Here is a 22,994-nt window from a genome sequence, read left to right on the forward strand (position 1 = left end):
CCTCCAAACTTCTGCGTCCTTCAGATAAGCTGAAGAACAGTGTGTAGAGAGCTTCATTAAATGGGTTTCCATGACCGAGCAGCTCATCCAAGCCTTACATCACCAAGAGCAATGCAAAGCGTGGGATCCAGTGGTGTAAAGCAGCCGCCACTGGACTCTAGAGCAGTGAGACGTGTTCTCTGGAGTGACCAATCACGCTTCTGTCTGCCAATCCCATGGACTGAGTTTGGTGGCTGGCATGAGAGTGGTACGTGCCTGACTGTATTGTGCCAAGTGTAAAGTTTGGTGGAGGGGTGATTATGGTGTGTGTGTTGTTTTTTTCAGGAGTTGGGCTTGATCCCTTAGTTCCAGTGAAAGGAACTCTTAATGCTTCAGCATACCCAGACATTTTGGGCAATTTCATGCTCCCAACTTTGTGGGAACCATTTGGGGATGGCCCCTTCTGGTTCTAACATGACCACGCACCAGTGCACAAAGTGTCGGTCCATAAAGACATGGATGAGTGAGTTTGGTGTGGAGGAACTTGACTGGCCTGAACAGAGTCCTGACCTCAACCCGATAGAACACGTTTGGGATAAATTAGAGCCGAGACTGAGAGCCAGGCCTTCTCATCCAACATCAGTGCCTGACCTCACAAATGAGCTTCCAGAAAAAAAGGTAAAAAAATTCCATAAACATACTTCAAAACCCTACGGATTAAGATGAATGGGATGTCATTCAAGTTCATGTGCATGTAAAGGCAGGCGTCCCAAAACTTTTGCCAATATAGTGTATTTGGTGTAAACTAGACTAGTAAATTTCCAAGTTGAGCTTTGTTGAAAGAGATAAATCTGAATAAACAGTACTAATAGGTTATATGTTGTGAATAATTGCAAGCAATTCTCTTTCTAACTTAATGTTAAGAACTACTTTTCGTCCAGTCCTGAAACAACCCTGGTGCTTTTTTTTGTTTTGTTTTTTTTATTAATTTTTTTATTATTAATATTATTAGTTAATTGTTAAATAATTTCTCGTTACTTTTCACATGTCTATACAAAACATTCTGGGATTTTGTCACCTTTGGTTCCTTTGCTAATTGGTCCATTAAATCTTTGCACGCATCACCTCAGGAGCTGACAGCGCGGAGAGATATTATTTCTTAAATGCGGACCGCGTCACACAAACGATAGTGCGGAGTGAAATTATCTTTAGAAGAAAACAGAACGAGGAAACATCGGCTTTTACCATTTCTTGACCTACTGTGTTGGGCCTAATGGGTTCCCGAGAGGTGGTGGAGCTGGAGGTCATTATGCTCTTCACTGCAGCGAGCAGTACTTGCCTAGATCAGGCAAAAAGGAAGACTGGACAGTAATACAACAGAAATCTTCGGCAAGGAATCAACTAACTTAATTGAGATGTAACGGCGCCCCCTGGTGGACATTACAGCAGCGAGCGCGCGCGCACATACACAGAAACGTGAACGTGATTTGAGGTCCTCACCTGATAAATCCGTAACGTTAAGTAGAACAGATTTTGTAACATTAAACTTAGTTTAGGTTACTATTTAAATCGCCATCATTTGCTCCAAGCCTACAATCCCCACCTGTTCAGGAGGATCGCATGGCGTTGTGACGAGGTGGCCGAGTGGTTAAGGCGATGGACTGCTAATCCATTGTGCTCTGCACGCGTGGGTTCGAATCCCATCCTCGTCGGCTTTTGATTTTAATCTTATTTTAATCTTGAAAAACATTTGGACATTTAAAAATTCAAGTTGGATAAATCTACTGCATGCGTGGCGTGTCTGTTTTTATTTCTGCTCCCATGTTAGGTTACTTCCTGCGTGGTCTGGCTCCACGCCGCCTGAAAAGGCGACGTCCATGCACGAAACAGAGAACAGGTTTATTTTTCACGCGACTCACAAGCATATTGGAAGCGTTTTCCAGGCAAAATAGTATAGGAAAAAATGTTTATATGTCATTTTGACACGAGTACTTATATTAATAAATGACATTTTCATGTTTGAAAGTCTCAAGGTTAACATAAATGCAGATATAGGCATAGTTGTAATAAAAAACAACAACAACATTATTATTGATTCTAAAATATATCACCTGTCAATAAAGAACGAAATATTCTGTAGCCTATTTTGCCGTCAATACCGTATAGTCAATAGGGTTTGTGTGGTCCGATCAAACAGACGAGCTACTGGAGCTCAAATTGCTCAAGATGTTAAAGCTGGTTCTGATAGAAAGGTGTCAGAAAACACAGTTCATCTCAGTTTGTTGCGTATGGGGCTGCATAGACCAGTCAGGGTGCCGATAATGACCCGTCCACCACCGAAAGCACCAACAGTGGCACGTGAGCATCTGAACTGGACCACTGAGTTGTTCCTGCCTCAAAGCAAAAATGCTTCAGGAATGGTGTGAGGAGCACAACAACGAGTTTGAGGTGTTGGCTTGGCCTCCAAATTCCCCAGATCTCAATCCAATCGAGCATCTGTGGGACGTGCTGAACAAACAAGTCTGATCCATGGAGGCCCCACCTCACAACTTACAGGGCTTAAAGGATCTGCTGCTAAGATTTTGGTGCCAGATGCCACAGCACACCTTTAGGGGTCTAGTGGAGTCCATGCCTCGACGGGTCAGGGCTGTTTTAGCAGCAAAAGGTGGACCAACACAATATTAGAACATAATGTTATGCCTGCCCGGTGTATATTACGTGATTTATAAATTAACAAACCCTACAGTAAAAAAACCCTTCATAATGTAGATAGGGTTTGTAGTCAAGATCACCTAATCAGAGACCAAGACCAGACCTCCTTAAGTTAAGAAAGTCACATTACCGTCTGTGAAATGACTTATTTTTAATCAATACATGTGATTAGAATAAGACACTATAGAGCTGTTACCAATCAAATTAAATAATTAACACAATTCAACTTTGCAGAAGATGCATATGAATTGGTAAATTAAAACAATGTTGAGAATAATGTGTAGGCCTACATTTTTTATTGAATAAAAGCAATATCATGTGCAGTCATGTTAAAATATAAAATTCCAGAGCCCATATTCTTAAAGCTTCTAAGAATCCTCTCAGAAAGCTCCCAATTTACCTTAAAAACTTCTACATGAGAGATTCAGGGCTGAGAGCAACTCTGAGAAAAATACAGAAACCCTGTTGCTACATAAAATAGTCATTTGAAGACTGTGATTGGTTGGTTGTCCAAAAAAAAAGAGCGCTTTTATAAACCATCATTTTGAAATTACAGATGTAATTTCCATTCTCTCTCTCACACACACACACACATTCGTTTATTTTCCATGCTGTTAATGTTGTCATCACGGTTGCATTTTTCCAGTTGCCAAACATGCTAATGTAGTGATTACTTCAGTTTCTGCGCTGTCTGAGATGCAGGGGCGTAGCCATCTTTTCAGAAGTGAGGGGGACAGAAATGTCGTAATGCCATTTATTTAGTTTTGGACCAATATAATTTATCGCATCTCTTGCTTTTAATTGGGCAAGATATCAAATACACTGCTGAACAATAACCACTAATTAATATCTATATATAACATTATTCTCCTATTTTTTGTGCCAATTTTATGATTGGGTTATATACTACAAACACTTGTGCATTAAGACTCCATAGATTTTATGCAATGTAAAAAAATATATATATTCTGATGTAAACCATGCTGTTCTCTATGTGAAGATATAGTAAAGTGTAATTTATTCCTGTGATCAAAGCTGAATTTATCATCATTACTCCAGTCTTCAGTGTCACATGATCCTTCACTAATCACTCTCAGATGAGGATCTGATGATCAACACACATTTAGGATTATTATCAGTTGTGCTGCTCATAGTGCTGCTTAATTTTTTGTGGAAACCATCTAAACATTTGTGGTAAAATTAAAAAAGAGAGAAATTAATACTTTTGTTGATCAGACATGCATTAAATTGATCACAAGGGATATTTTTAATATTACATAAGTTAATAATTTATTAAATAAATGCTGTCCATTGAACTTTCTATTCATTAAAGAATCCTGAAAAATAACATGTAGGCTATCATGGTTTCCACAACATTTTTAAGCTTCACAACTGTTTTCAACACAGATAATAATCATAAATGTTTCGTGATTATAAAATCATCATATGAGAGTGATTAGTGAAGGATCATGTGACACTGAAGACTGGAGTAATGATAAATTCAGCTTTGATCACAGGAATAAATTACTATATATTCACATAGGAAAAAAGCTGTTTTCATTTGTAATAATATTTCAAAATATTACTGTTTAACTATTTTTGATTACATAAATTCAGCCTTGGTGAGCAGAAGATACTAAACATTAAAAGCTGCATTATTCAGGCTACTTTATTTTCAATAAATAGCCTACATTGAGATGACTTGAAAAACACACATAAAGCATATATTTTCGCAATCGTCTGATTGTCGTCGTCACGTTTCATCATCATAACGATTGTTTTCCTTTAGCTGCAGCTCCAGCGTGACTGGATACCTCTACGAATACACTTTTGGACTTTCTGTGAGAGAGCGCCCTTCTCATATTTAGATTCGAATAAAATTACATGTCATGCATAGATAATTTTTTGTCTCTGTATTTAAATCTTGATGTAGGCTATTCACATTGGTTTCTATGTAAATACACTTGCCCGTGACCTCAATAAGCGCGCTATCAACCCAGATTAAAGAAAGCTGTTTTAGCGTCCCTGTTACCTTGCCCGCCCCCGCTCAGGTAACGCCGGTTCGAATCCCGCTCGGAGCGGGTCGACTAGGATCGGTGAGTCCCAGTAAAAGTGCGGGGGACGAAAATACATTTTATTAAAAGTGAGGGGGACACGTCCCCCGCGTCATCTACGCCCATGCTGAGATGTTAACGTGTCGCTAATGAGATCGGTCACAAACATGATCCCAGCACGATCTAATGTGTAGTGTCTGATTAAATCACTCACTCATCGTGTACATTTCTTCTCCATCTTCACATTTTGTCCATTTTCTCCGCTGCTAACTCTTAAGCCTATTTTTGGACTTTAAGACCTGTTTTAAGGGTTAAGATGCTTTCTGAATTACTTTTATTCTTTACTAGGATTATTTTATTTCAAGAGGAAACCTTTCTAAGAATAGTCGTAGATTTTAATCACTAGGAGCTACCCCACATAGCAAAATTTGTCTGGCCCACCTCTGGGCCTCACCCATGCTTCAGTTCTGGCCCAGTTCTGGCTGGGTCCCCGGCCCAAAACTGGCCCTCACACTGAAAACAGACACAAACAATTTCCTTTGGCCCAGAGGTGGCCCACACCCTATAAAATGACGCCTATTTATTGTGTTGGCCCAGATCTGGCCCACACCATGTAAAACGACTTGTATTGTTTTATGTGGCCCAGGTCTGGCCCAGCCACTGTAAGACAGATCTGGCTGAGAGTCGGCTGGGTCCCCGGGCCAGATGTGGCCCAGAAACTGGCAATTGAAACACAAATTCAACCATTTAAAAAGATTAAGGATTTTTATTATAAATGAACAAATACACTTTAATAATGTAAACACATTAACAATGAACAAATCACTATACTATTAACATTTATTAACAACATTTTTTTAAATCGCAAAATAACAAAACAATTTAATATATATTAAAAGAAAAACATCATTCTCTTTTACACACAAACTCTGTCACTCTCTTTAACACTAAATAATTTCCTTTTGCACAAGTTAAGTCACATTTAAATATATAACGCTTTATACTGTAAAGAAACTGTTTCAAAGCAACTTTACAGGGAGAAAAAGGAAAATTATGCAAACAGAGTTCAATTTGGCTGTAAAGCAGTAATAGTTTGAAGACAGCTGAAGTCAGTTCAGTTCAATGACAATAACTGTAAAGTTCATCAATTATAAAAAGTTAATTTCAACTATAAAGTAGCTCTGGAGAAAGCAGTGATGTCAGGCCAGGCCAGCTTTACATCCAATAGTGTCAGTGCAGTCACAATAATATTGTTGAAGATTAAGTGTCCTAACCAAGCAAAGAGGCGACAGTGGCAAGGAATTCCATCAGGTGACAGAATGGAGAAAAACAAAACAGGCTCAGTTGGGGTGCCAGTTGGCCACTGGCCAAACAAACGAACATGGTGTGGTTATGATTCCAGGCAGTTGAAGATGGCCATTTGGGCCTGTAAAAGGTCTTTGCTGAGGAGGATCTGTTGTGGACTGTTGTGTCAACGAGGTCTCCACTGGCGGTTTGTTTCTAGGTCTGGTCTGACATTCAGGGCTACACTGTGATCATCTTAGGGTGCAAGTCCACCATCTGATCTGGATATGGACTAGATCCGGCTGACTACAGTAACCTTGTGATAAGAGACAGATTAATATTAGTGTAGATGCCATTACTCTTACGATGTAACGAGTACATTTTTTGTTGATAGGAAGTGTTTCTGGTTCTTGTTGACCTAATTTATGGAGCAATGTGATAGTGTGTTATGTTTATGCTAGGTTAAAGAGATTCCTCTTTAATATGGATTTAAACTGAGTGTGTATAGGAAGACTTACCTTGCGTTTTCTCAATCAGCTGCCAGTTGGAGGCTGAAGCCACCAGTTTACGAAGCCCTCGATCTCCATTTCAGCGGGATTAGCCATGACGGTTTCTCTGAACTGCATCTTTTGAATAAAGGAATACATATGTCATTATTAAATCTTAAGCATACCAGTTTTTTTAAGTGCATAGGTAAGATAAATGTTGTTGCTAGAGTTAATGCAGCAGTTTACATCATTTACACTTTACAATAAGTTAACATGTGTTAACTAACTAAAAATTAGCAAAATATTTGTTACAGTATTTAATAATCTTTGTTAGCATTAATCAATAAAAATACAACTATTTAAATGTTTGTTCTTGTTAGTTCACAGAGCACTAATTTTAATAAATACAACTTTTTAATTTTCAATTTTCAAATTTTCAATTAAAATACAATTTAAATAATTAGTAGGCTACATGTTGATATTACCTAAGATTAATAAATGCTGCATGTGCTTTCTAGTCTATGTTAACTAATAATGTAGTCAACAAATCAAACCATATTGTATTGTTACCAAAATATCTGTAAAGTGTTGGTGTCGAATTCTGAACGTTATATGAAACTTCAGTTTGTTCGCTCATGATTTTAGTAATAGTAATGATTTTAGTTAGATTCACAAACAAATGACTCTTTTGAAAGTTTAGTGAAATCACACAGAGCCGCCTGAAGAGATTAGTGGTCTAAAGCTAAATTCACTCGTTGAAAAACAAAATGGAATATATAATTTAATTAGCCAATGTACTCGATAGAGCTCAGCAGTTTTTCTAATAATAATAATAAATAAATAGTACATAAGCTAACTTATATGTTAACGTTAACCTTAAAGGTTAACGTTAACGAGTAGGCCTTCATCAACACTCCGTATCTCCGGGACCGAATGGGTTTCTCACATTACGCCATTATCATCGCAAAACATTAGATATTGAACAAACTATATTTGATCTTGTAATTAAAACATCAAACAACACTGAAACAATAAATGAATTAAATTACTTACTTGTTTTTCAGCTGAAATGATCCTGTCAAAAACGAAATGGTCAGCGTTGCAGGATCCTCCTCAGGATTTAACCGCCCAAACTTTTTCACACACGACTAAGTTTCTTAATTCCTGTAGTGGCCCGCCTGTGACAAAACTAACTCGGGCCGAAGGTAAATACACGTCGCTACAGTGAGTATGAACCGGTTGAACCTGACACCAGTACAACTGCGTTCAGCCGACGCTGGCCCATAAAGAAAAAGCCGTCGGTCAGCCAACGCAGGTACAACTGCGTTCAGCCGACGCTGGCCCATAAAGAAAAAGCCGTCGGTCAGCCAACGCGTGTACAACTGCGTTCAGCCGACACTGGCCCATAAAGAAAAAGCCGTCGGTCAGCCAACGCGGGTACAACTGCGTTCAGCCGACGCTGGCCCATAAAGAAAAAGCCGTCGGTCAGCCAACGCGTGTACAACTGCGTTCAGCCGACGCTGGCCCATAAAGAAAAAGCCGTCGGTCAGCCAACGCGGGTACAACTGCGTTCAGCCGACGCTGGCCCATAAAGAAAAAGCCGTCGGTCAGCCAACGCGGGTACAACTGCGTTCAGCCGACGCTGGCTCATAAAGAAAAAGCCGTCGGTCAGCCAACGCGGGTACAACTGCGTTCAGCCGACACTGGCCCATAAAGAAAAAGCCGTCGGTCAGCCAACGCGGGTACAACTGCGTTCAGCCGATGGTGGCCCATAAAGAAAAAGCCGTCAGTCAGGCAGATGTGTAAAAAACAGTCGGCACAGGTCTGGCCCATTATCATTTCACCGATGCCGACAGTGAGCCAACAGTGGCGCATTTCAGACGGAATCGGCCCAATTGTGCTTGCTATCTTTGCATTAAGTTTTTTCATGAATATGGGCCCAAATTTTTTGAAACGCACATCACTTTACAGAGCAATATCTATTTGGAATAGACTTTCTATCTCATCACGCAGAATTCAGAACAAATACAAATTTAAGAGGACAGTAACCAAGGAACTGCTGCAAATAATATAGTGCCAGCTATAAATTGTCTTTTCTCTCTCTCTCTCTCTCTCTCTCTCTCTCTCTCTCTCTCTCTCTCTCTCTCTCTCTCTCTCTCTCTCTCTCTCTGAATGTAAGCGCAATGTTTGAATTATTTTTATTGTAATTTGTGTTGATTGTTGTTTTGTGTGATTTTATGTTGTGAATAATTTTAAAAGAGGACCCCAGGAAGATTAGCTGCCATTAAATGGGCCGCTAATGGGGATCCTAATAAAACAATAAAACAATCTCAAAAAGTATTTTGCAAAAATATCTTGAATTTTGTGAGCATTTGTATTAACTTTGGTGACATTTTGACAGTCCATCACCCACCAGCACAATAAATAAATCAAATTAAAAATAAGTTGCATCTGAAGCATTGAGTTTTACATACAATAACATATTATTATTAAAAAAGATATCAGACAATTCACCATCAATTTAGTGATATATCCTGGCATTTGTGGTTTTGAAACAATATCCCGAGTCCACGAAGTCTGAGACCAAGACAAGACCGTCAAAAAATGGTCTTAAGACCGGGGTTGTGGATTTGAGTCCATGTCTACTAAGGTTGAGGTCATTCATATTCTATTGAATTGATCATAGTTATGTAATTAACCTTTTAAAATGACTTTATATTCTGGGTAAAAGGAGAAAATGTGTTGATACTCAGATTTATGTCTCGTGTCCATTAAAAAAACAAAAAAACCCTTTAATATGACCAAACTAAACTTCTTGTTTTATAAAAGAAAATATGCCTACATATGCACATCATCTGCAGTTCATTTCTGTGTGAAGAATGAGGTGAGACAAACATTAATAAAACCATCTGTGTATTTGAAATCACAAAATGCAAATCATTTTTTTTCTTAATCGTCACAAACTTAGACGTCACAAAATGACATAATTTAGAGGTTGATATTAAACAGTTGTACTTATTACTTTTTAAATATACCTTAAAAAAAGGATGAAAACCTATGAGCAGAATGAAAATAAAATGGCATGATTCGTTTTTTTCTTGGCTTTCATGAAAGGCTTTTCATGCTTTCATTGTTATTAAAAAAAAAAAAAAGAGTTTAAAAGAATACAAAATGCATAAAATGATTCATCATCACATTGTCCACTTATCAAAAATAGAACAAAACAACAAATAATAGTGGATATTTCTCAAAATCCACCTCTCCATAAAAATATCAAACGTACAAACACTGACTTCCATACATACATATGAACACACACGATCCTCAGAGCAGGGACGGAGCATGCGTCGAGATAACGTGAGAGCTGATGAGCATTATGTGCTGTTGAGTCCATGAGCCTCGTCGCCGCTGAGCCGCTTCTCTTTGGACGCCTTCTTTTTCTGGACAATAACAGAGCGGTAAAAGTCATTTCCTCACAGAACAATCCATCTTAGACACTTTTATTACAGAGAAGTAAATGATTTAGGCGTGCCAACTAAAGCTGCTGTCCGTAACTTTTTGTGTTCAAGATTTACAAAAATGATATATTGAGACTGTACAACATGAATCCATTTTCCAAAGCGTGTTTTTATGGTGCACTTATAATAAGTGTTTAAATTGTTACTATGTCAGAACGGTCTGGTAAGAGCCGCAGTGGAGGAGCACAGTCCCTGCGTGACTCGCCATAGAAAATGTCAATGTTCTTCCACAAGACGCATGCAGTTCTGTTTATTAACCGCTAGAGCGCAAAAAGTTACGGCTTTAATAAGAAAACAGCAGATCAAGAATTGTTTTGGAATTGGATCGCGAGGTGCCTAAAGACTCCTACCATTACTATACAATGATTTATTGCTTGTCTTGGCCCCACTTTATATTAGGTGGCCTTAAGTACTATGTACTTACACCAAAACATAAGTACAATGTACTTACTGTGTTCAAATTGTATTGCAAAACACCTTTTATGATATTGAGGTGGATACGGGTAGGGTTAGGGACAGGTGTGGTGGTGTGGGTCAGTTTAAGGGTAGAGTTAGGGTCAGGTGTGGTGGTGTGGGTCAGTTTAAGGGTAGAGTTAGGGACAGGTGTGGTGGTGTGGGTCAGTTTAAGGGTAGAGTTAGGATCAGGTGTGGTGGTGTGGGTCAGTTTAAGGGTAGAGTTAGGGACAGGTGTGGTGGTGTGGGTCAGTTTAAGGGTAGAGTTAGGGACAGGTGTGGTGGTGTGGGTCAGTTTAAGGGTAGAGTTAGGGACAGGTGTGGTGGTGTGGGTCAGTTTAAGGGTAGAGTTAGGGACAGGTGTGGTGGTGTGGGTCAGTTTAAGGGTAGAGTTAGGGACAGGTGTGGTGGTGTGGGTCAGTTTAAGGGTAGAGTTAGGGACAGGTGTGGTGGTGTGGGTCAGTTTAAGGGTAGAGTTAGGATCAGGTGTGGTGGTGTGGGTCAGTTTAAGGGTAGAGTTAGGGTCAGGTGTGGTGGTGTGGGTCAGTTTAAGGGTAGAGTTAGGGACTGGTGTGGTGGTGTGGGTCAGTTTAAGGGTAGAGTTAGGGTCAGGTGTGGTGGTGTGGGTCAGTTTAAGGGTAGAGTTAGGGACAGGTGTGGTGGTGTGGGTCAGTTTAAGGGTAGAGTTAGGGTCAGGTGTGGTGGTGTGGGTCAGTTTAAGGGTAGAGTTAGGGACTGGTGTGGTGGTGTGGGTCAGTTTAAGGGTAGAGTTAGGGTCAGGTGTGGTGGTGTGGGTCAGTTTAAGGGTAGAGTTAGGGACAGGTGTGGTGGTGTGGGTCAGTTTAAGGGTAGAGTTAGGGTCAGGTGTGGTGGTGTGGGTCAGTTTAAGGGTAGAGTTAGGGACAGGTGTGGTGGTGTGGGTCAGTTTAAGGGTAGAGTTAGGGTCAGGTGTGGTGGTGTGGGTCAGTTTAAGGGTAGAGTTAGGGACAGGTGTGGTGGTGTTGGTCAGTTTAAGGGTAGAGTTAGGGTCAGGTGTGGTGGTGTGGGTCAGTTTAAGGGTAGAGTTAGGGACAGGTGTGGTGGTGTCGGTCAGTTTAAGGGTAGAGTTAGGGACAGGTGTGGTGGTGTGGGTCAGTTTAAGGGTAGAGTTAGGGACAGGTGTGGTGGTGTGGGTCAGTTTAAGGGTAGAGTTAGGGTCAGGTGTGGTGGTGTGGGTCAGTTTAAGGGTAGAGTTAGGGTCAGGTGTGGTGGTGTGGGTCAGTTTAAGGGTAGAGTTAGGGACAGGTGTGATGGTGTGGGTCAGTTTAAGGGTAGAGTTAGGGTCAGGTGTGGTGGTGTGGGTCAGTTTAAGGGTAGAGTTAGGGACAGGTGTGGTGGTGTGGGTCAGTTTAAGGGTAGAGTTAGGGACAGGTGTGGTGGTGTGGGTCAGTTTAAGGGTAGAGTTAGGGTCAGGTGTGGTGGTGTGGGTCAGTTTAAGGGTAGAGTTAGGGTCAGGTGTGGTGGTGTGGGTCAGTTTAAGGGTAGAGTTAGGGACAGGTGTGGTGGTGTGGGTCAGTTTAAGGGTAGAGTTAGGGTCAGGTGTGGTGGTGTGGGTCAGTTTAAGGGTAGAGTTAGGGACAGGTGTGGTGGTGTTGGTCAGTTTAAGGTAGGGTTAGGTGGAAGGGAAGTGCCAACTGTGTAATTACAAATGTAACTACAGAAATTAATTACAGAAGTAATTACATGCAGGTATTTTTTAAAATGTAAGCAAAATGTATAAACATGTATTTACACAATAAGTGCATTGTATCAAATTATCAATTACAATGTTAGTACATAGTAGTTAAGGCCACCTAATATAAAGTGGGTCCCTTGTCTTTGTTGAATAATACAGAAGATAAAGAGCTTAAAATAATTACCGCATATTAAATTGCAATTGTAAAATTTGTAAAAAAAAAAATAAATAAATAATTTGTTTAAAAAATGTGATTTTCCAAAATCGTTCAGCCCTAAATTACACATCTTGGTGATTGGTGATGATGTGCTTTTGAGGGTATTTGTTATATGAGATAGTCTGCTGATATGAAAAGTTCACTGTATACATAATAATAAATAGCATTTATGACAGCGATATTTCGTTTTCTTTTTACATTTAACACATTAAATATTACACATGCATGTGTCAAATATTGTTATTTCCATCACAGGTTTGGTCTTAAATTTCATCCAAGGTGGTATTAAAAAGGTCTTAAATTTAACTTGTTTATATCTGTAGACACCCTGTAATAACACGTCTCAATAACTGTACTTAGTAAAGCGAAGTTTAAGAAATGTAACAGAAATTTGTGAATCGGCACGACTCAGCGTAAGATAGCATCGCGATTCATATGCAGACTGATCCCCCTCCACCACTATAATCAATCCATCTATTTTACCTTTTTGTGCACGGCCACCTCCTCCACTGGAGCAGATACAGGAGGATCATCAGAGACGGTTTCTTTTATTTCTTCTTCTCTCTCATTCTCTTTCTTCTTCTCTGTACACCATTTCAGCGTGAGAGGGAACAAGCAAACACAAAAACTGAAGGACACCATAAAAAGTCAAACAAGTCAACAAATGCATATTTTTAAAGGGGTGATGAATTGAGAAATCAGCTTTCCTTTGAGCCTTTGATACATAAAGATCATGGTAATATAAGATTATCCTGTAAGTTCAGAGCTGAAAACTTTCAAGCGCTTTGAGTGCCTTGAAAAGCGCTATATAAATCGAACACATCATTATTATTATTCTTGTAAGTCAAGGAAAAGCTTTTAAAGACACCAGGCCCAGAAAACGAGGCTCTCAAATCCATGACGTATTAGAAGGGTGAAACGCCGCCTCTACAGATAATCCGATCCACCTTTATTTATAAAGCACCTTAAAAACAGCACTGTTGACCAAAGTGCTGATAAATGTGTTGCTTCTGTAGCCCCACCCACCTGCTTTTGTAGTCCCGCCCACCTGCTTCTGTAGCCCCGCCCACATGCTTCGGTAACCCCACCCACCCACTCATGGAGCTAAACGAGCAATAAACACGCCGAAAATAGCAAGATAATCGTTGGTAAACAAGACACAGGTCGACACTGGATTTGCAGACATTGAGATTAAAACACAATGCTGTGCCTTCTATATTGGATCTGACAGGAATGGTGCAGCTCACTTATGTGAGTAAAAATGTTTTTTATATGTGATAGTATTGCATTTTTACAGATCGTATTGACTATGTGTACGTGTCTAAAAGAACATACCGTAGCACGCTGCCACAAGCTGGAGAATCCTTTATTTGTTGGTTCATTGCGATTCGGGATCAGAAAAGATCAGATCGGACATGTGATGTTATGGGCCAGGGCTCGCAAAGCCCATGTAAGTGTTTTCCAGACGGGCTACCAAAACGAAAGCCTGTCGGCAGGCCGGTGAATTTTTAATAGTGAAATAATATTAATTTCTTGATCTGTTGTTCACTCTCTTGACTTGATGTTTTTAGCCAACGACCGTGAGGGCCAAGTAATGAAAATAAATAAATAAATCGCGGGTGGATGAGAGATAAATGATTGTGTTTGTTTGATAAAGACGTTTTGAGAGCCCTGTGAGAGAATCATTCCGGTTGCCGCTTTCAAATCAATCCCTCTCATGTTAACTGACAGGGGAGATGAAGCTCATTAAATATGCAAATCTTATCCAATCCTAGCCGTGGGCGTTTACTTCCAAGTCTCCAGTGACACGCCCATCAAAACCCAGCGTTCAGGAGAGAGCCTCAAAACCAGTTATGATGTTTTTGAATGTAAAAACCACACAAACGTCATTAGTTGACCTCAGACAACAGTATAAATGACACCAGTTCATGACACCTTTAAATCACTCACTTTTTTTCTTCAGGCTCATTGCAACAGGAACAGATGCTTCTTCTACTTCTTCTGGTGGTTGTGGAGGTTGAGGAGCATCTTCTGCATTTCCAGCCTCCTTGTTTTTATTCTTCACTTTGCCTTTCTTGGCCTCTGGTGTGGCAGGGACGCCACAAGCTTCATCGCTTTTGTTTTTTTTAGTTTTTTTAGAAGGAGTTTTTGGCTCTTGACTAGAGGTTTCCTCATTTCCCAAACTATTGGCAACATCGTCTCGAGACTGTGCTTGAGGTCTACTTTTCTCAGGTGTTTCTGAAGGAACGTCATGCTGGATCCCAACGGCATAAGCAGCCAGCTTCCTTTTTTTTTTTTTAGGAGGAGGTTTTAGGTCTTGACTGGAGGTTTCCTCATTTCTCAAACCATTGGCAACATCATCTTGAGATTGTGCTTGAGATCTACTTTTCACAGGAGTTTCTGAAGGAACGTCATGCTGGATCCCAACGCCATAATCAGCCACCTTCCCACTTTTTTTTTTCTTCACAGAGCCATTTGTGGAGTCGGACTGCAGGAGATCAGGATCCGACAGGACCGCTTTGAGCTTCTTACTGGGTGTTTCTACCCCTCCAGCTTCTTTCACGGCTTTAGACTTTTTAGATGGCGTTTCAGACTCCAGTGTTTCTGAAAGCCTTTCATTGGCCTTACGTTTGGCTTTTTTAGATGAAGAGTCTGGCTTGACGGATTCAGATGTTGTTTCTTGGTCAATCTCAGAAGGACCTTCAGTTTTCTTGGCTTTAACCTTCTTAGGCGCCTCATTAGGAACAGGCTCCACAACACTTTTAGACTTCTTGTTTTTAACTTTCTTTGAAGGCGCCTCTGATCGGTCTGTCGTAAGATTGGTTTCTACACAGTCAGTTGCCACAGCAGCTTTCTTAACCTCTTTAACAACTTCTTGAATATTTGAGAGACTACTGACAGTTTCAACATCACTTGGTCCAGATTGGCCTTTCTTTTTTTTAACCTTTTTAGATGGGGTATCAGTGCTGCTGGTTTCTGAGGTGCCATTACCTTTCCTAGCATTGGCTATTTCAGGAGTCTCGACCTGATGTGCAAAACTATTATTCGGTTTAAAATGAACTCTTTTTGGAGTGCCGATGGCTTCTGAATCTGATACACCAACCTCAGTCTTTTCCAACAGTCTGTTCGTTTCATGATGCTCTTCCGCATTATCTGTCACATCCGGATCAAATGAGTTGTTTTTTTTAGCTTTAGTTCTTTTTGGGGTCTTTTTGGATGTTATCTTGACTTTAGAAACTTCAGCATCTTTGTTTTTCTGCTTTTTTGAACTAGTCTTAGATGCATTGGTTGTTACAGAAATGTCATCGGATTCGGCCGTTGCCATCTCTGCTTCTGTATCGGACTTTCCCTTCTTGGCTTGGTTTTCCGCTTTTTTTGATGGTCTCGGCTTTCTCGGCTTCCTCGTCCGATTTGCCGTGATCCCAGAAGATTCGTCCAAAATGGAAAGCACGTCCATTTTCTCTCTCTCGACATCTGGTAACAAGAGACACTTTCAATGGGCATATTTCTGCTTGAATCTTAGGAAAACATGTCACATTGCACCCGTCATCAATAGTCTTTATAAAGAAGTAAAAAAAAACATGTTAGTAAAAAGAATTTTATCTATAGAGCTTACAATTTAATAACATATCAAAGTTTCGTTTCAAAATTGATTTTGAAAATATAGTAAAAATCTCAGCAATTCGTTAAAAATAAAAATTGGGCATCTGTCAAACAAAGGAAGGCAAATGGAGTTTCTATTACTGACAAAAATAAAGGTATGTAAATACACAACATGTTACTTTTGTATCTGAATATATAAAATGAATGCCATAAAAAAAAAATCACAATTTCAATGTGCATGATCTGGCTACTTGACAGATTAAGATTACAAGCATGACTCTCGTTAATATATATATATTTTTTTTGCTCTGACCCGTCGTCTAGTCATCACAATTTGGCTGGTACATTTGTTTGTTTAGTTGCCAGAGTGCTATACTTTATTATTTTACACTTTTATACTAATACATTGAAGTCTTCAATTGTCGCTCTTTATATTATGGTCTTTGCTTTGGTTTTCTGTGATCAAGACATGGCCAACAACCTACGGTTAAGATCGGAAATTATTGCTTTAAATTAGGACCTCAGTTATTAACATGGAAAATAATTTAAGGAACATCATTCCGGATGAACATTGAACATGCCGGCGGTCTGCTGCTACTTTACGAAAGTTCAAGTTCATTGACCATGGTACCAAACAGAGATCAAGTTAGAAGCGACCAAACACCTCCACGTTTTCCCTATTTAAATACAGTTACACCAATAGTTGAACAACCTAGTATGGTGAAACAAAATAAAACGTGGCGCTTTTCTTAGCGGATTAAAAAGGAGAACTATAATGTATGGCGGAATAGCACTTTTGAGAGTACTTCGACTCGGCGCTGTAAAAAGTCACGCCGGAAAAATCCTACCTCACATCTCCAGGGAGGATTTTTATTCTAACGTGATCTCTGTTTGGTACCATAGTGAATGAACTGGGCTTAGTGGGCTAAGATAAATAGTGACCTATCAGATCGTCACCGCGCGTCAGAGAGATTAAGAGCACGCACTGAGACGAGAGAGGTGTGTATCAACTCGTCTTAGTTAAGGGAATAACAGTTTAATATGAAAAAGCGGTGGAGTATCCCTGTTTTACAGTATTTCTGTAAAAGAAATTGATAATAGTATTATAGTAATAAGATGATGATAATTCTACTACTAATAACAATATACAACACACTAAGGATTGATGAGCTGCTAGGTTTATGAATATTAATCACCTTGTCAGCATTTGCTCAAACTAATTTAAAGGACAACTCCGGTGAGAAATGAACCTAGGGGTAATTAACAGATGGTTAGCGAGTAGATCGTTCTCTGGGATGCGTTTTCATGGAAACCGAATGTAAAGAGTTTTATCTTTAAAAACAGATTAGCTTATAACACTAGTCTATGGGGCACAGAGTAGTGAAATTAAATCGCTAGTTAATATCACTAACAAGGCTAAAAATAGCCTCACACTAACACAGTAGCATAATGAGGGTCCCTACATGCAAACCAAAGCATTGAGAACTTTGTAAGAGTACAAACAGTTTAATAAGAAGACACTTTATAGACATAGTGCATTACGCGTTCACGGACAGGCACCATCTTGGAAAACAGTCTCGACTCATCGAGTCACGAGCGCTGTGCTAAGTGATGAACTGTGACTTGGAATCTCATATGGTCCGTTGTTTCCGGAAGAAAACACTGAACGCGACAGAGAAAATAAATAAATAAATAAAAAAATGTCCATGTTATTACATTTCACAAATGTAATTCCTATCGACCAGCTCACTTAGAACAGCGCTCGTAGATCGATTCGTCGAGACTGTTTTCCAAGATGGTGCCTGTCCGTGAACGCGTAATGCACTATGTTTACAACGTATCTTCTTATTAAACTGTTTGTACTCTTACAAAGTTCTCAATGCTTCGGTTTGCATGTAGGGACCCTCATTATGCGGCCGTGTTAGTGTGAGGCTATTCTGAGCCTTGTTAGTGGTATTAACTAGCGATTTAATTTTACCACCCTGTGTCTACCCTGTGCCCCATAGACAAGCATTATAAGCTAATCTGTTTTTAGAGATAAAACTCTTTACATTCGATTTTCAAGAAAACGCATCCCAGAGAACGATCTACTCGGTAACCATCTGTTAATTACCCCTAGGGTCATTTCTCACCGGAGTTGTCCTTTAAAGGTGCACTATGCAACTTTTCATCCACCGGAGGGCGCCTATTCTAAACGGCTCGCGAGTACCGGGACTTTTATTATGACGGGACGGGACACAGTCGCCGGGCGCCCGCACTTCCGCTTTTTCCGGTCAGGTAAAAACAGCTATTTTTATCATATCAGATATATTTAAGGGGCCAAGGGCTTCGGCCATCCGTCCGCTCTCTTCCCTGAACTGAAATGAAGTAGTGGGCTGTACTTTCCACACGATTGACATCAGGTTCAGGTACGCCCACAAGCCGTGCGAGTTATTAGTGTATTGCAGGTTGGATAGTGGTTATGTTGCCCGCATATCGCCTCCCATGGCCGAGACTGGTATTACGACACCTGTCGGGCCGGGGCTAGTAATGCTACTGCTAATTAAGGTTGATATCTCTGCAACATTACAACTTGACATTTTTTTTATGACATCATCGCCCTTATTTCTTCTCATTCTTTTGATGCGTTTAGGTCATTTTTTTGGATATTTTTACCTCAATTTTTACACATGGCACCTTCAATGAAATCAAAACAGGGACAGTAAAAGATGAGTGCAGGCCAAAGATGTTTGCGCATTAGTCCTGCCCACTAATGGAGAACCACTACAGGTCTGCCGCCGCTTGCCGGGCATCCGTTGAGCTGAGTTGAAATCGTACAGATCGCTTGACGAGAGCGAAACTCATGAGCAGTGTTCAGCGAGTAAAAATATATCTATGCTAAACATAAACCTAGCATCTAAAACACACTGGTGAGTAAAATCTAAGAATTTATTAGCCAATGGCTAATGCTGGATATTATGTAGTTGCCCAGAGTGAAGATTTAGTCGCATGTGTGAGCAGGGGCGTAGCCATCTTTTCAGAAGTGAGGGGGACATGTCCCCCGCGTAATCTACGCCCATGGGTGTGAGTGATTTACTCGTGTTGTAGAGACACTACCGGAGAAACACTACAGGTGTGCTGCGCATCCATTGAGCTGAGTTGATTCAATGAGATTGCCGTTTGCGCATTAGCTCCGTCCCCTACCCGAACAAAAACGGCTTATATTCTGCTTGCTCTTAAAAGCTGAATAATTCTTAATGAACTCTGGCATTTTGACAGGAAAGAGTATTATTATACAACAAAGAGTATTATTAACATGTAGCGCGTCTATTCTGCGTGGTATTTAAGACTCTTGCTTGCGATATATATATATATAATCATTTACTAATATAGTAAATGTTTTACTGTATTTTTGATTATATATATGCACTCCTGGTGAGTAGAAGACATTAAGAAAATCTTTCCTTTTCATGAAAAGTTCCCAATTTTCTTTATGCAATGAATATTTAAGCAAAAAAAAAAAAAAAAACTCTTACCTTTCTCTATATTTTGGGGTTTTGTGAGATTTGCAGGGCAATGTGTTATAAACTAAAGCCTTTTTTTCCTCACCTGAAAATTGAGAAAGCAGTTTCCTCCACTTATCCACATCTAAACTGGAGTCAGAGTCAGAATCATTTATGTTTGGCGGAGCAGCGTCGGCCGGTGGAGGCACCAAAACATCTTCAGAGCTGGACTTTTTCCTTTTCCTCGGTTTACTCCCAGTTTCGTTTTTCTTCTGTTTCTGTGCAGTGGAATCAATGATGCACATGTCAAGTGACGTTTGTTTGGTGGCTCAGTTAAGCATGGACAAAATACTTAATTCATCTTTAAATCAAATACCGGTGATTTGCTCGCTGATCCTGGAGTTTCAATGACGCCGGCAGGTTCTTTTGGATTAAGTGCTGTCCACACAGAAACAAACTAAAGTCAGTGCATTCTGGGGGATGGTGTAAGATTTATGGCTTAACAATTAGCATGTGCACAGCTGTCAGTCAAAAATGGAAACTTCTGCTCAAATACACATTGCACAAAATATTTATTAAAAGTGACTACTGGTTTACCAGCAGAGGGAGCTGTGATCTTAGATTTGTTCCCCTTTCTCTTAGCAGGACCCTTGAGCTCAGGAGTCTCGACACCTGCAGACACAAAGAGTTTCTGAAGGTTACGTAACATTAGTGAGCCCTTGATAGGGGTTTTGAATTGTCAGTGCTGATATCTAGAGATCAGGATAGTCAGAAGAAGTCAGTAAATGATGGCAAACATGTTTGAGTTATATCTGTCAAACATTCATGTACAACCATTTTTACCATGGACCACCAAATATGTTCATACTCGGGATCCTCATCCTAAATTTTAAAAGGCAGCTACACATGTACTGGTTTTTTTATACTTTCTGTAGTAGGATGCATTTTATTTATCACAAACACACACACACACACACACACACACACACACACACACACACACACACACACACACACACACACACACACACACGCCTACAGAAAGTATAAGAAAAATAAACAGTGAGGTGAGGTAATAGAGATTTTACATGATACTACATTTTCACAGTACTATTGAAGTCTTTATATATGAAAATAATATGTATATATGCCTATACACATCTCAAATGTATTCATTTATTATTTATTTAAATAAAAAAACATTTTAATCAGTTTATTCATTTTTTTATTTATTTTTAAAAGCTCAGTTAAAGGTGCACTATGCAACTTTCCGTCCACTGGAGGGCACCTATTCTAAACAAAGGTGTAGTTTGATGACGCCAAGTGTGAGCGCAGTATCTTGGGACATGTGGTCTTCACCTCACAGCCGGTGGAAAATAGGACTCGGGCTGAAATCATGTTCATGGATGCGGTTATTAACGTTACTGTAGTGTAAAGCAGAGCAGGACCGAGTGTTGTGGAGCTGAGCACGACCGCTGGAGCGATTGTTACACAAACACACGGCTCGCGAACACCGGGACTTTTATTATGACGGGACGGGACACAGTTGCCGGGCGCACACACTTCCGTTTTTTCCGGTCATGATTATAAGGTAAAGCAGCTCTGTTTATCAAATTAGATACATTTAAGTGTGTTTAAAATGATGTTATGACGTTACTCTGTGCGTTCGCTCGCCGCTGCTGTGACATGTTCACACTGCTAAGAGTAAAGCGCTTCTGCAGAATAAAACCCGATGGTAGCGCAGATATGACGCGACTGACAGGCGACTTCCTCAAACGCTATGCTGACACGTCCCGGTCCTTGGTTAAAATAGCAATTTTCTCACAATTTACAAATAGTTGGAAACATCTGGGATATTACTCAACTGAACAAAATATGTAACACTGGCCTAGTGGTTTTTGGATATTTTACTGCAAAAATACTACATAGTGCACCTTTAATGGACACCTGCACTCTTTTTGCAAAGCTCTAAACATCCTCACACCAGTAAAAACATACATTTGTGTGTCAAAACCCCATTTTTTTACAGTCTATGGTAAAAACACTAAACACAAGAGGCTGCATATTCAAACAATATTCATTACAATACTGTACTTTCAGTTCACAGTATATATATTTACCATACTTGGCTTCTGAATACTATACTAAAGTTTACATTATTGCAAAAAAAATAAAAATACTGCATGCAATATACTTGTTTTTGCTGAAGTAGTGTCTAACGAATGATCTGTATCGCAGTGCTTATATAATTGTATGATCTGAAATCGTAGTTTGAGTTTAAGAATGAGATGAGAAGGTTTTGATTCCAGAAAGGGTTTTGTGGATGCAGTTTGATGACTTGGATTTGTTTTTAAGGCTTTCAGAAAATGAGTGATGGTTTTAAGAAAAGTGTTTTAGCAATTCAGAAAAAAAAAAACTGTACTTTATCGTTTCTTGTAATATTTCAAAATATTAAAACATTTTTAAACTGCTTTTCTATAAACTTTTCCACAGACCACCAGCCCTCTCTTGTTGAAAATCCCTAATGTAGGATAAAACATTGTTTCCCTGTGAACCTTCTGATTAATATTAAATAGTGAAGCTTCAGCTGATGTACATACCAGAAGGCACCGGAGGAATATCTCCATCATCTGAGCTGAACACATCAGGATGGGAAAGAGAGGGGGAAAGATAAATTAATTTGAAAGCTTTTCAATAGAGCCCACAAACAATTCGACACACATGCACTGTTGTACCTCGCCCACTTCTGAAAGATCTCACTCAAGGACACTTTCACTTCTTCAGTTTCAACCTGCAATTGACAGCCACTTTTAAAACATGCATTCAGACCATTCATATGTGCATATCACAGTTCTGAGCTCCATAGGACCTCTTGACTCATTGTGAACTGTTGCATCTTATAGTGCTTTTATCTGTGCTTTAATAGCATTGAGTAAGTTCATTTGCACTGCATGCACAAGATTAAAATGCTTCTTTTCTAGCGCTCAGGTCATATGTAACGTTAATGCACACATGCATGAAGCTACAACTATGTTGCTGTAGAAATAACGGTTTAACTATTGCACTGATTTCTCTGATCTGGTAAACAGTAAATAAGTTGGTGTCATGGTGAATGCATCGGATTTGCAACAGTTCAAAATGCTTTATTTGTCCTCTGATGCCGTGGTTCAAAAATGCATGCACAAAAATCCATTCTCTTGAACTTGAACATGCACTCGCACTCTCATACACACATACACACACATACAAGCATAAACATTTCTGCACCTGGGGCGCGTGCTTTCTCAACACGTGTGCTGCTTTCCGGTAGCCGTTGTCCTTTAAATGGTGATATATTAAATTGATCAGCTCGTCATGCGATGCGTCTTTAATATTTGAGGTCATGTTTGTGATGGTGGTAAATTAAAAAAAGGGTGCGCGTGAAACTTAGGGCAAACTTTGCAGCATGTTTCTATTTCCGCTGCGCTAGCGCAATAGCAACACGCGCATT

The 22,994-nt window shown here is 39.8% G+C and overlaps 1 protein-coding gene, 1 long non-coding RNA gene and 1 other non-coding gene across 4 annotated transcripts; 1 reads left to right on the forward strand and 2 right to left on the reverse strand.

Annotated features, from left to right (window-relative positions):
* Window positions 1–1,609: 1,609 nt before the first annotated feature.
* trnas-gcu (transfer RNA serine (anticodon GCU)) lies at window positions 1,610–1,691 on the forward strand. Its single transcript has one exon. It is a non-coding gene; the product is annotated as a tRNA-Ser (tRNA).
* A 3,999-nt stretch (window positions 1,692–5,690) lies between these two features.
* Window positions 5,691–7,959, reverse strand: LOC137092442 (uncharacterized). The gene is made up of 3 exons (XR_010908286.1): window positions 7,571–7,959; window positions 6,548–6,655; window positions 5,691–6,345 (listed from the first exon to the last, which is right to left on the reverse strand). It is a non-coding gene; the product is annotated as an uncharacterized lncRNA (long non-coding RNA).
* Window positions 7,960–9,413: 1,454 nt separating this feature from the next.
* tcof1 (treacle ribosome biogenesis factor 1) lies at window positions 9,414–22,994 on the reverse strand. Of its 2 annotated transcripts, none has more exons than XM_067456692.1 (9): window positions 22,772–22,994; window positions 22,240–22,295; window positions 22,105–22,139; window positions 20,102–20,176; window positions 19,881–19,942; window positions 19,611–19,782; window positions 14,370–15,893; window positions 12,903–13,003; window positions 9,414–9,957 (listed from the first exon to the last, which is right to left on the reverse strand). In XM_067456692.1, exons 1-9 carry the CDS (start codon window positions 22,886–22,888, stop codon window positions 9,892–9,894), a joined length of 2,208 nt encoding a protein of 735 aa, XP_067312793.1. In that variant the 5' UTR covers window positions 22,889–22,994; the 3' UTR covers window positions 9,414–9,891. The 2 variants fall into 2 exon arrangements, with proteins under 2 accessions (XP_067312793.1, XP_067312792.1); XM_067456691.1 differs by having other exon boundaries at window positions 19,611–19,781; window positions 19,865–19,942.

The sequence above is a fragment of the Pseudorasbora parva genome, chromosome 11 (genome assembly GCF_024679245.1).
Source record: "Pseudorasbora parva isolate DD20220531a chromosome 11, ASM2467924v1, whole genome shotgun sequence".
NCBI classification, from domain to species: domain Eukaryota; kingdom Metazoa; phylum Chordata; class Actinopteri; order Cypriniformes; family Gobionidae; genus Pseudorasbora; species Pseudorasbora parva.